This window comes from Amblyomma americanum, chromosome 10 (assembly GCF_052857255.1).
Source record: "Amblyomma americanum isolate KBUSLIRL-KWMA chromosome 10, ASM5285725v1, whole genome shotgun sequence".
In the NCBI taxonomy this organism is placed as follows: Eukaryota; Metazoa; Arthropoda; class Arachnida; order Ixodida; family Ixodidae; genus Amblyomma; species Amblyomma americanum.
In genome coordinates this window covers 64983578-64994729 of record NC_135506.1, presented here as the reverse complement: position 1 = coordinate 64994729, position 11152 = coordinate 64983578, and the positions used below count along the sequence as shown (strand labels likewise).

Below are 11152 nucleotides of genomic sequence, written 5' to 3'. Positions count from 1 at the left end.
GACGATGAAGGACCGCTCGAGATTGAGACTTACTCCCTTTGCCAAAAGTAACCGAGCAACCGGTTTTTGCTTCTCAACCGTATAACGGGGCCTTTACGGCAACCCTAACGGCCCAAAGGTGTGAGAACGTGAGGGCAAGGGTTCACCTTATTTTACAGTGATTAAGAGCTTAAGGGCTGCCATAAGGGATTCGCTACGCGACTGAGGAATAAACCACCACTGCCCGGTTACTTTTGACAAAGGGGGCACGTACTGTGGAAGTGACCTTCATCTTAAGGTGGCAGCGCTCGACCGTACCCAAGGATCGCAGCCACCATGGCGCAGAAGTGATTGAATCTGCCTCCACGATGGCTCAGTGATAATGGCGCTCGGCTGCTGGCCCAAAAGATGCGGGTTCGATCCTGGCCGCGGCGGCCGAATTTCGATGGAGGTGAAATTCTAGAGGCCCGTGTACTGTGCGATGTCAGTGCACGTTAAAGAACCCCGAGGTGGTCGAAAGTATTCGGAGCCCTTCACTACGGCGTCCCTCATAGCCTGAGTCGCTTTGGGACGTTAAACCTCCATAAACCCATAAAATAAACCCAGTGATTGGTTCCGATAAGTCGAGCGAGGGAAGCGAACAAGGTAGATTTGGCCAATATGCAAAGACAGGTACGCGCGGAAAACATAGCATGCGCATTGGCAAACACGAGCGGCCGATGGCCCCACTGTCCAGCCGCCGTTTTGGATCTCCCCGGGCCCACAGCACCAGCCGTTGCTCCTTCGCAGCACGGTCTGCTCCTTCCTTGCCTTTAGAAACAAATGTAGCACCGTTCGCTTCGCCAGTAGAGTCCTTAAACAGTTGTCATGTAATACTGCATTCTATAGATGTCTCCCGTGACACGAGTGCGTGTTTGCAAAGTTGCTTTTAAGTCAGCTAGCAAAACCATTGACATCTGTATGCAAGAAGCCGCCGTCATTACAGAGCATTTTATTTAAAAATATCCTATCTGCATGTCGTCCCTCCTCGCACGTGGCAGTGCACAATTGGCCCTAGGACGTCATCCTTGCATTGGTCATGTCTGAGTGGTCGTTCTTGGTCTCGTGCATGAAGGCCTGCGTTGTGGAACCAGAGATAAACTTTTTTCAGATAAGATGGGACTTGATTTCGCTTTGTGGTCTAAAGGAACGGGGAGAACCGAAATACTTCAATAAAAGCTGTTCACATGCAAAATCGATGTGTTGAAACCAATCAACGTATCAATGGTTAGGTCTCTCGTTTTTTTTTTCACACTCGAATAGCTCAGTATCAGTGGTTTGGATGCAACTGTAAGAACAAAAGCGAAAATTTCTAACGACGCGTCTTGTACGTAGTAGAAAAGTAATCATTCGGCCGTAACACTATGATGGGGCTCTTATGGCATAAAGTAAGTTTTCCCAGGGCGCCTTGAGAACCGACAAAAAAGATTGCTGCTCTTAATTTTAAGAACACATCACTGGAGGATTGAGAAAAGCGGTATAGAGCTTAATTTTCGTGCGATTCTATTTAACGTGGGACGTCGTGTCTTCGCAAATATTGCGTTTTTATCGTGAGGTGGATAGGTTAGCTGTATATATTAGTGTTTTAGGCGCAATATTAGCTCTTGTGCAGAACACGATCCAATCATGAGGCTGATTCGAAAAGTAGCGTTACGGGTTCTCGCATAGAATCAATTTCTTCCGTAAGCCCACGTGCTGATTACGCCAGTCTTAAAAAATTACTTTTCATCATAGTCGCAATGCATGTTCAAACGTTTGTTCCTGCGGTATAGCTAGGTATTGATGCCGCTATACAATAAATCTGCGCCATAACACCAATAGTCGTGGCCGTTAAGTTTTTCGGTTACGATTCAAGAACGTTTTTCACAAAGTCCGCTAAATTGTTAGCAGTATCGCCAAGTCGAATGCGACGATCATCCTCAATGAGGTATTCAATACCACATAGATTGTTACCTGTGGGCGGAGTGCTTGGCGGATCAGGTCATTGCGTATTCTGCACATCTGTCTTGGCAGTATGCCATGAGTGTACGAAACCTAAACGCGTTTCCCCGACGTGACATTAGCACCACATATCTGAACTACCTGACGATGAATTTCTACTGGTCAGGCCTCATCGACTGAAAAATCTGATGAATTTACGTACTGCCAAATTTACCTTGCTTCCGTGAGCGCACTGATATTGCGAGAGCATGTCGCGACATATGCGGCATATAATAACTGTCCAGAAAATTGCGTGGCCGTTTGCTGTGTCCTTAGTAGAAAATTAAAAAGAGGAAGAATATGATACGAGTAAGAGCTTTGGTTACATTATTTTTCGAATCAGCCAATCATTAAATTCTACACCCGGTAGTTTACAGTTGTTTTTTTAATTTCGCAACTATTCTGCAATAATAACAATTACTAACCTCCCTTCTGACGTGCAGACCAAAACTGTAGCAGCGCGCGCTTTAAGTAAAAAAAACTAGGGTCAAACGAAGAGGAAATTAGTGACCACATATTTCATCATATGTGGTCATTATGACCACAATGACCACATATTTTTGAACCTTTCAAAAACGCGCCAAAACGCACTTTGCAGAGATGGCAATGATTTAATTCCATTAACGCAATTGCAGCGATTGAATTACTTTTTTCATAATCGGGAATGTAAGATTTACTTTTGTGGTCAAGTAATCTAGTGATCTAATTAATTATTTTGGGCGAGCAATTTCACATCAAAAGTAATTAATTAGATCTGAAATTACTGTAATTCAAACATCGCGGGAACTCCGGCTCGGCAAGCGAGCGAAGTTGCACGCGCTGACAATTGGCAATGGAGACGAAGGCATGAGCCGCCGCCATGGCGGTGTATCGAACGAAGGGAAAGCTGCGTAATTTCTTGTGCTTAAGACACACGCGCGATTTTTCAATTTTTGAGTTGTGCCTAATTCTGAAAATGTTTCACCATGTACACAATCGCGTTACCCTGAACTGCTTGAGGAGAGCAACTATCCAGCATAACCCAGGAAGCCCTTTCTTCAAAACGGGGAATAATTATCGAAGCCCACGTTAAAACTTTGCTTGCTCCCTGGATGCAATAAATTAATAAGCCTAAAATTTGTCTTGGAGATCTCTCTGTATGCGCGAAACTAAAACGTAGGTAAAAGTAATTATATTATTTTTCGGCACTTATAGTAACGTAATGGGAGTTCTGTTTAATCAGCAGTAATTGTCACGGTAAATATTTTTTTTTACAAACGTATTTTTTCAATGATGGCAGGTTACAATACTCACTCGGAGGGAATCGGTAACAAAGTAGGGCTTGGAGCCGCCGTTGTTCTGCTCACAGTCCTCGCAGAAACAGAGAAACAGGGTGTCCACAGCCACCTGTGATAATAAGGGTGTGTTTGTTTTATTACTGTAGTTTGCCCAAAGTTTAATGATACACTGAAAGATAATGGTTTCAATTACAAATGGCACGTTGGCTGAAAAGCTTAAGGCATGAATTCGAGACTGAACATACTTTTCTTTTATTTAACCACTGACACACACCGTTCAGTGTTTCTATTGCTCTGGAAGACGTTACGTTGAACGTAACTTGCAAATGGAATCTAGATGAAAAGCCATTCTATAATAGGTGCCTGCGCATTGTTATAATATCAGTTATTTTCTGAAAAAAATATATTTCAATCTCTATTTTGTTCTCTACCCTTTGATATTAACAGCATGCCATTTTTTGGTTTCGTTTGCTTTACGGGCATTTAACGTCCCAAACGACTCACATTATGAGGGTACCGGAAATTTTTACTACCTTTGATTCTTTAACATGCGCGACATCGCACAGTACGCGGGCCTCTAGAATTTCGGCTCAATCGAAATTCGACAGCTGCGGCCATGATCGAACCCGAGTCTTTCGTGTCAGGAGCCGAGCGTCACAACCCTTGAGACACCGCGGTGGGTTACATGCCAATTTTAAGATTAAAGCTCTGTTGTAGTTCTTAAGTACCCCAAATTAAAATTGCATGTAAGCAAGTATGGTCATCCAAGTGCTGCTTGTAGAATTCGCATTCATCGGGGTTTTTTTTTGTTTTTACAGAGCCGATCGATGCACGACAAAATTAATAAAAAATAAAAAAAGAAGCATGACACTCTCGAGGACGAAAATAAGCAGGAACACCAGTAGTGTTACTCTATGGTTTATATTGCTCCTACAGGGCTGGTTAGCTTCGCCAGTCAGTAGTAAATTAATGGGCATTTTTATGGAGTCCTGGCACAGAGCACCAGACCTAAGCCTTTCTTAAACTCAAGAATAATATTCGACCATATTTCCTTAAAGCTGCAACAAGATCTCTCTCAGGATAGCATGACTGGCTATTTGTTTCCGCAGTTTGTATCGCAGTTTTAGAGAGATCATTCGGCTGCATCAAAGAGAGTACTGGATTTTTTAAAACTGAAAACAACTCGAGGAGTATGTTTATAGGCATAAGGCAAAGCGCGTTTAAAAAGACACACACTTAAACATTACATAAAAGCCACACACCAGAACATCACGACACTCGGGGCGTAGAACAATACACGAGTTGTTCCCGTACTTGACTTTGCTGCAATAACTGTTGTGACGCCAATGTGGGACAAACAGTGCGCAAATTCGAAACATTGCTTGCGAAGAATGGCCGGAGGCGTCTCAGCGTTACACAACTCTCCCTTCAAACCCTCGCTCCAACTCTATAGCGAGGTCTCAGGAGATTTCTCTCACTAGCGTTCCACATAGCGCTTTTGCACCCGCCCCCCTCTCCCGCCTTTTTCTGACGCTGTACTCATAGTAATCATAATCAACGGTTCGACGAAAGTTTGTCTGATCAGGCATTTTATTAAAGAAAAAGGAATGCGGTCACTGACCATGTCATGAAATTCAAAGACGTTTCGGAACCTCGTACGGGTTCCTTGATCACTGAGCGGGACAAGAAATTGTCGCGACTTATATACGTAACACGTGGCGCAAGGAGCGTCCGCAGATGGGTGGCATGGTTCCTTGCACCCGGTTCATGGTAGCTGGTGTCGAGTGGATGATTAGAGATTCCATCAGCCGCCGAGATGACACGTTCCTTTCCTTCGCGATGACAGTGGCGTGGTCCCAGTCAATCGTATGAGTATGCTCTTGCACATGCTCGGCAATGGCGTTCGTCGTGTGATTATTATTTCTCACGTCATGTAAACCTGGGGGCAATCAGCATATGGGATCTGGTAGATGACACCTGGAAATGCTTCAATCGGCAGTTTGTATTTCACGTTCAGGAGCTGGTTACGGAGCTTGCTGGTCGGGATGTGGGCAATGCGCATGTCATATTTTGAAAACACGCTCAGTGACCGCATTCGTTTTTCTGTACTCATAATATATAGTATACGCAACCACCTCTGCAAGGTCGACGTTATGAGGGCTGGCAATAAATGTAGATTGCAGAGTATGAGCTCTCCAGTAAAACTATGAATGTGCATCATGTAGGAGCCAAGAAAACGGTGCTAAGTACGATGCATGGGAGTGCACATTGTGCCCACATGGCTTACCTCGTACAACGATATGCAAGCGTCGGCCACGTAGTAGGCAACACAGCCAGCTGCCATCAAAGGCGCCCAGACGTAAACCGTTGTCTGTGATTCCTGCCGACGAAAAAGCATCGAACACTGTTCCACAGTTTGCAACGCCTCGAAGAATTGATGTCATGGCAGTACATCCATATGTGCGTCCAATATATCAAGTGTGCTCTGCTGCCTGTTACAAGGCATTATTACCGTCCTGCACACAGCTTGAGTGATAATAATACTGTAAGACAGATGTCAAGGGACACTTCATGCGCACCTAAAATTTGCCTTTTGCGATGGCGACTAGCTAACATGCAATGCCATGAGAGCGTTACAGCAGCTAAAAGTTGTAAAATTGTGTTGGAACCAAGTGTCTACAACGCGGGAGCTGAAATGAACTCGCCAGAAACGTTTTTATGGCAGTCATTTCTTACCCTCGTGTGTTTTGCGCCAAATATGCCTGTAGCAACGACCCAAGCAGTGAACGACTTAGGTTTCAGTCACAGCGTATCAGTGGAACAAATTCGTACCATTCTGCTGTGCAGTGAAAGCCGTGCCTGACATCTAACCGCCGTGCAATAGACGCGGCGCCTAAGCAATTTTTTTTTAAGATGCGCATGTCAGTGCCTAACCGCCAACCTTCATCTAGACATCTGTGGGGCTTATGAGATATTAAGTGTCGAACTCTCAGTGCTGCAGTCGCGGCCAGTGAGCAGCCACAAACTCAGACCAAGGAGAAGGCCAGTGGGGGGGAGGGGGGGGGGGGAGGGGGATGCTTGATTGCCCATATAAAACTAGGCTGAAAAGTACGGACACGAGATATTTTTCGGGTGACAACTTCCGCACATAGCATAATATGTAATGTACCTTACAATATTCCGGTGGAGGCATCGAATTAACTTTCACCAATCGTGTATTATTCCACAGAACATCGGATGAGGATAACAATTGTATAGTGATAATAAAAACTGTCACAAGATTAGCCCTCCCTGTTTGAAGCGAAAGAAAAGGCCCAGAACTTATGTCTGTAATATTCTATTCTTTCTAAGGTGGATAAAAACTCGCCTTTATAATCCAGAGGCCGCTGAAGACGCTCAGCAGAGCAACGTTGAACTTGGCCAGAAAAAGAAGGAAGGAGATCACGGTGTCGAGCCCGGCGACCTGCTGGCAATGGCGCGCCAGCAGCCGCAGCGCCCTCCGGCCGCTGGTGCGAAAGCTCAGGCCGTGCATCGCTGCATGACGAAAATGCATGCGAAAAATCGAGCAGCGCGCGAGGTGTGAATGCTTCGTTTCGTGGGTGCATTGCACGGAACACCTATCTCTCCTACACCCTTTATACTCAAAAACCTTGCCAAAACTTCGATCACCATGCTTAAGGTATGAAAGAAGGAATGATCATAGCCTCATTTCGAGCCATACGAGTAGCCACTCACGGATGTTCTTGCTGCTGACTTAGCGAGCAGTTTAGGTATTAAGGCTTCGCTCGTTCTTTCAAGTGGAAACAAATATTTTCCCCCTAGATACTGTATTGAGCATTCATGGAACCCAATGAGTTTCTCAACGCAAAACAGCAAAGCTTAACTTTTTTAACAAGCGTATACATCAGAGCGTATCTATGCCTCAATAGGCAGACGTTCCCAAAGCCCGCCAAGGGTCTGGATAGAACTGAGGAACGACGCCTCAGCAGGCTACAAATGGGTAATTTATCAGTCCCGCGATTTTAAAACACATAGACCCAACTTTTTCGGGGTACTATAATTTTTGTGACTCGTGGGCAGATGCATTTCATATGGTGCGGGCCTGGCACGAAAATCTGGGAATAAAGACAACAAATCAGCCAACGGGAGAGGGCTGGGAGGCGACCATGTCCAGCTGCTTGGACCTGTAGTCCCAGAGGGCTCTGGTTCAAACAGCGCGTGCAGTGGCTACCATCAATGCTGCTCCGGAATGAGGACTACCACCCAGTCAAAGGAGCGGTAAAACCCGCCACTCTCCCCTAAACCCCACCCCAGTGCTTTCAATCACGTTTTTTCCACCAGCACCAAGCGTATACAAAACTTCAAGCAGTGCCACAATGGCTGGGAAAAAAACTCTCAAATACCAGCATTTATCAGGTTAGTAACTGGGTTCGTGCAGTCATCTCTCTTTGGAAGATGCATATGACGCTAAAAACTCAGAAAAAAATCTGGCATTATTAAAGGAAGGAAAATATGCGTAAAACAGACGGAGAGCGCTGTACTATGCTTACATTTTTCACAAATTATATTTACTACGTTGGCTACACACTATCGAAAAGAAATCTCTTCGCGATATGAAAGATACTAACTTTGCCTCCAACAATAGCATCACTGTTAAAGGTGTAACAAATGATAAAAAAAACTAGTGAGTTCGCCATGTACACAACTGTGTACACACGTGAGTACACATTTCTAGAGCACTGCGTTTCAACGGTTCTGCGTTTCAACGGCAATGCTGGCACTCCAGCGTGAACGCACAGTCTCACAAAACAAACAAAAAAGTTTCCCGCCAACTCTGCCTCAGTGTTCGACTTAAAAGCATTAGCTACGGGAGCTTCTAGTGATTTACATCGGTGTGCTCAGCAAATGTGGAGAAGACCAAATCCAAACATCTGCGGATGTCCTTTCCTAAGCAGCGCCATCTACCTCATGGATTTTGCACTATACTATTGTTATTTACAGCCGCCTTCACTTTATCAGGTATATTTCCTTGTTATTTCAGTTAATGAATTTTATAACCAAGTTCATCACAAAACGACGATTCGCATGACACCATCTGGAACCCCCTGCGACGAACGGTTTGGCATGGCGGTCTGAAGGTTCTCGGAATGCACGGTTCGCGGGCGGAAAGGTCGTCGTCGCGAATGCCACTTATATTTTGTTCTTCATCTCAATTAGTAACTTTATGCTCAGAAACATGCCGTCATTTGACACCACTCCGAACATCCTGTGTAAAACGAGTGGCACCCAAATTTTATGCCAATGATGGTTCTCGGGGGGGTTACGTGGCCACTGTTTTGGTCAATTTGACCTTCATTGCAGACAGACGCGTCCTTTACATACGTAAGTAGTAAGAGTTCGCGCTCTTAAAAACCGGCAAAAATGTGTCCTTAACAGAGTGGCTGCTTCATTTGTCCCCCAACACACTGCTCCAGCGCTCTATACAGGCCTCTTACGCCTGTTCATAGTGAATTAAAGATTTAATATCGCTGCTAGAAAAGAAAGAGTAAATACTGAAGTGCTTAACTCGCCGTTTGCGCGCACGCAGGACCGGAAAAAATATCCACGCCTGTCCTATCTCAAAGGCTTTTACAGTTCTTGTAGGTGCAACCTAAGCCTTTTTTTCAGGCCAGGAATAAAAATTGGCATCATGCCCGCGAATGCGCTGGTGTACGACGTGGCAGCCATTTTCTCATAACCGATACATTGCGTAAGAATAAATGACAGGCTGACAACCAGCGCGACCTCAACGAGGTCTATTGTTAATTTTCACCTTACGATAGGCATCGCTGAGGAATGTCCATGTGAAGGGCAGCGACGAAGCATGCAATGCGAACTGTATGTATCCGCATAGTGCCACTTAGCACCACGCACTAGATAACCGTAGTTCCCTGTCTATTTAAGTAAAGAACACCAAGTGAACGAACACAGCTGCCCTCGGTGTCGGTCACATCTAGAGTGCATGCTTTTGCCCTTGTATTCCTGCGGAAAAAAATGACAGCTTCGTCCACGGATATTTTGAAATCAGTGATCACTACTGTAATGCAGCAGCAATGTAGCATTTGCATCTCATTTGCCCTCCCGTCTGCAGTAGCAAATCATCTTTAATGTAGGCCTATAAGTTCAGTGCCATCACATTTAGAAATGCATATGTTATAGACCTTATATAAGCTGAGAAAAAGGTGGACAGATGAGGTTGGGAGGGAAAATTGGAGAGAAATCGTAGAGTCAATTGTCTTACAATGAATGTAGATTGACAGATGATCATGATCAGCTTAAAAACCTCCACTGTATTGCAGCCTGTATGCAGCTTTAAGAAAGTCCAACCTTTCGCAGACACGCTCTTATCTACGCGGTGAAATATGTAACATATTTTTAGTATGTTATTGCTATCTCGGTAATTCATGATCTCTCACCCATTACAACGTAGGCCCTCCTGTTTAGGTGCATCAGGAAGCGGTCAAGGCAGCTGCAGCATGGCCCCAACAACCTGTTGATGGAAGCCACGGCCTGCAGCTTTTCGGGAAAGCTGGAAAGCAAAGCGTTTTGCAACAGGTCAAGTAACTGCCAAGCCATGTGTTGTTAAATAGTCTGCTTTTTTATAATGTACTGATTTCATGGCTATTGAGAAGAAAATGCGAATCTCTAAAGCAGAAATCTTTGGTCTTTAATGATGATAATGATGGATTTTTATGGCGCAAGGGCATCTATGGCCAAGGAGCGCCATGGCACAAGGTATTTTTCAAATTCTTAAGGTGGGGTCAAAGACCCATTTCCCAAGCATTTCACCCTAAATAAGCCGAGCACCAGACCAGGGGAAAGCTTGTACCCATTGTATCACCGGTTGGTACCCGGCGGCACTGGGGATCGAACCCCGCACCTCCCGCATGTGAGGCGGATGCTCAACCACTTGGCCAGCGCTGCGGTCCTTCGGTCTTTAAACTGGGGAAACTAACATTTTAGTAGGCACTGAAAACGACCCATTCGGGAACCGTAGAGGATGCACCATGCACATTTAAACATTTTTTTTAATTACATCACACCATTTTTCGTTTTCTAAAACAGTTCACAAGCGGTTTAAGCCGAATCACTAATTGTTGCCTTAGTGGAGTCCCTGTAGAGAGAACGCTGGAAGGCGTGATTCTTGACAACATAAAATTAAATGATCCGGGATCAGTGGGAAAAACCTCAGTCCGCCAGAAAGCGCTTCGACAAGAGGGTGCGTCTTCGTCTGCGCAAGGACCCCAGGCAAAGACAAGTCCCCTTGTCGGAACGTTGTCTAGCAGACTAAGGATCCCTGCAGAACCACGTTCAAACTGTTTTGTGTAAGAATAGTGGAAGTTTTATTCAGGCAGGTGTTCGCGGCTTTGTCCCTGTTATTGTGTTTAGTGTCTTCTGAAATGGCACGTACCCCCAGGTCGGGATTGGTCACGGAGCAAATATGGAAGTCTAAGTTGTCTTTCTACAGAAGCGGGCCTACCTCAAGTATAGGGCATGGATGCAAAAGTGCCATTTTCTGCTGTCCCTTTTAACCTATAGAAAGCGCATGCATCAACTTTTTACGCAACCGCTACTTTGGAAATCTCTGCCTTGGAAAAAAAAATAAGAAAACGGATGATGTTGCTGTTGCACTGAGGACAAATAAAACCACAGACACTGTTCACTGGAATTCACGGAAACCTATAATTTTCCTATCAGAGCCCACCAAGAAATGCTGCCGCAGTTTTCTGAAATACGTCTGCCTCTCTTAAAAGCTCAAACGTGATATCTCTGATTTGCACTTAAACACTCTACCGCTTCTCGATTTTCACTTATCTTCTTGCGTGGCAACCCCTAAA

At 44.9% G+C, this 11152-nt stretch overlaps 1 protein-coding gene across 1 annotated transcript in view; it reads right to left on the bottom strand.

Moving 5' to 3' along the window:
- Window positions 1–958: 958 nt before the first annotated feature.
- The window catches only part of LOC144108897 (choline transporter-like protein 1), a 71715-nt gene continuing 61521 nt past the window's right edge, over window positions 959–11152 (bottom strand). Inside the window, exons 15-19 of the mRNA XM_077642129.1 lie at window positions 9731–9843; window positions 6643–6809; window positions 5563–5655; window positions 3292–3384; window positions 959–1095 (exon numbers count right to left, since the gene is read on the bottom strand). Coding sequence (XP_077498255.1) covers window positions 1033–1095; window positions 3292–3384; window positions 5563–5655; window positions 6643–6809; window positions 9731–9843 — 529 coding nt within the window. The 3' untranslated portion in view covers window positions 959–1032. The remainder of the gene's footprint in view (window positions 1096–3291; window positions 3385–5562; window positions 5656–6642; window positions 6810–9730; window positions 9844–11152) is intronic.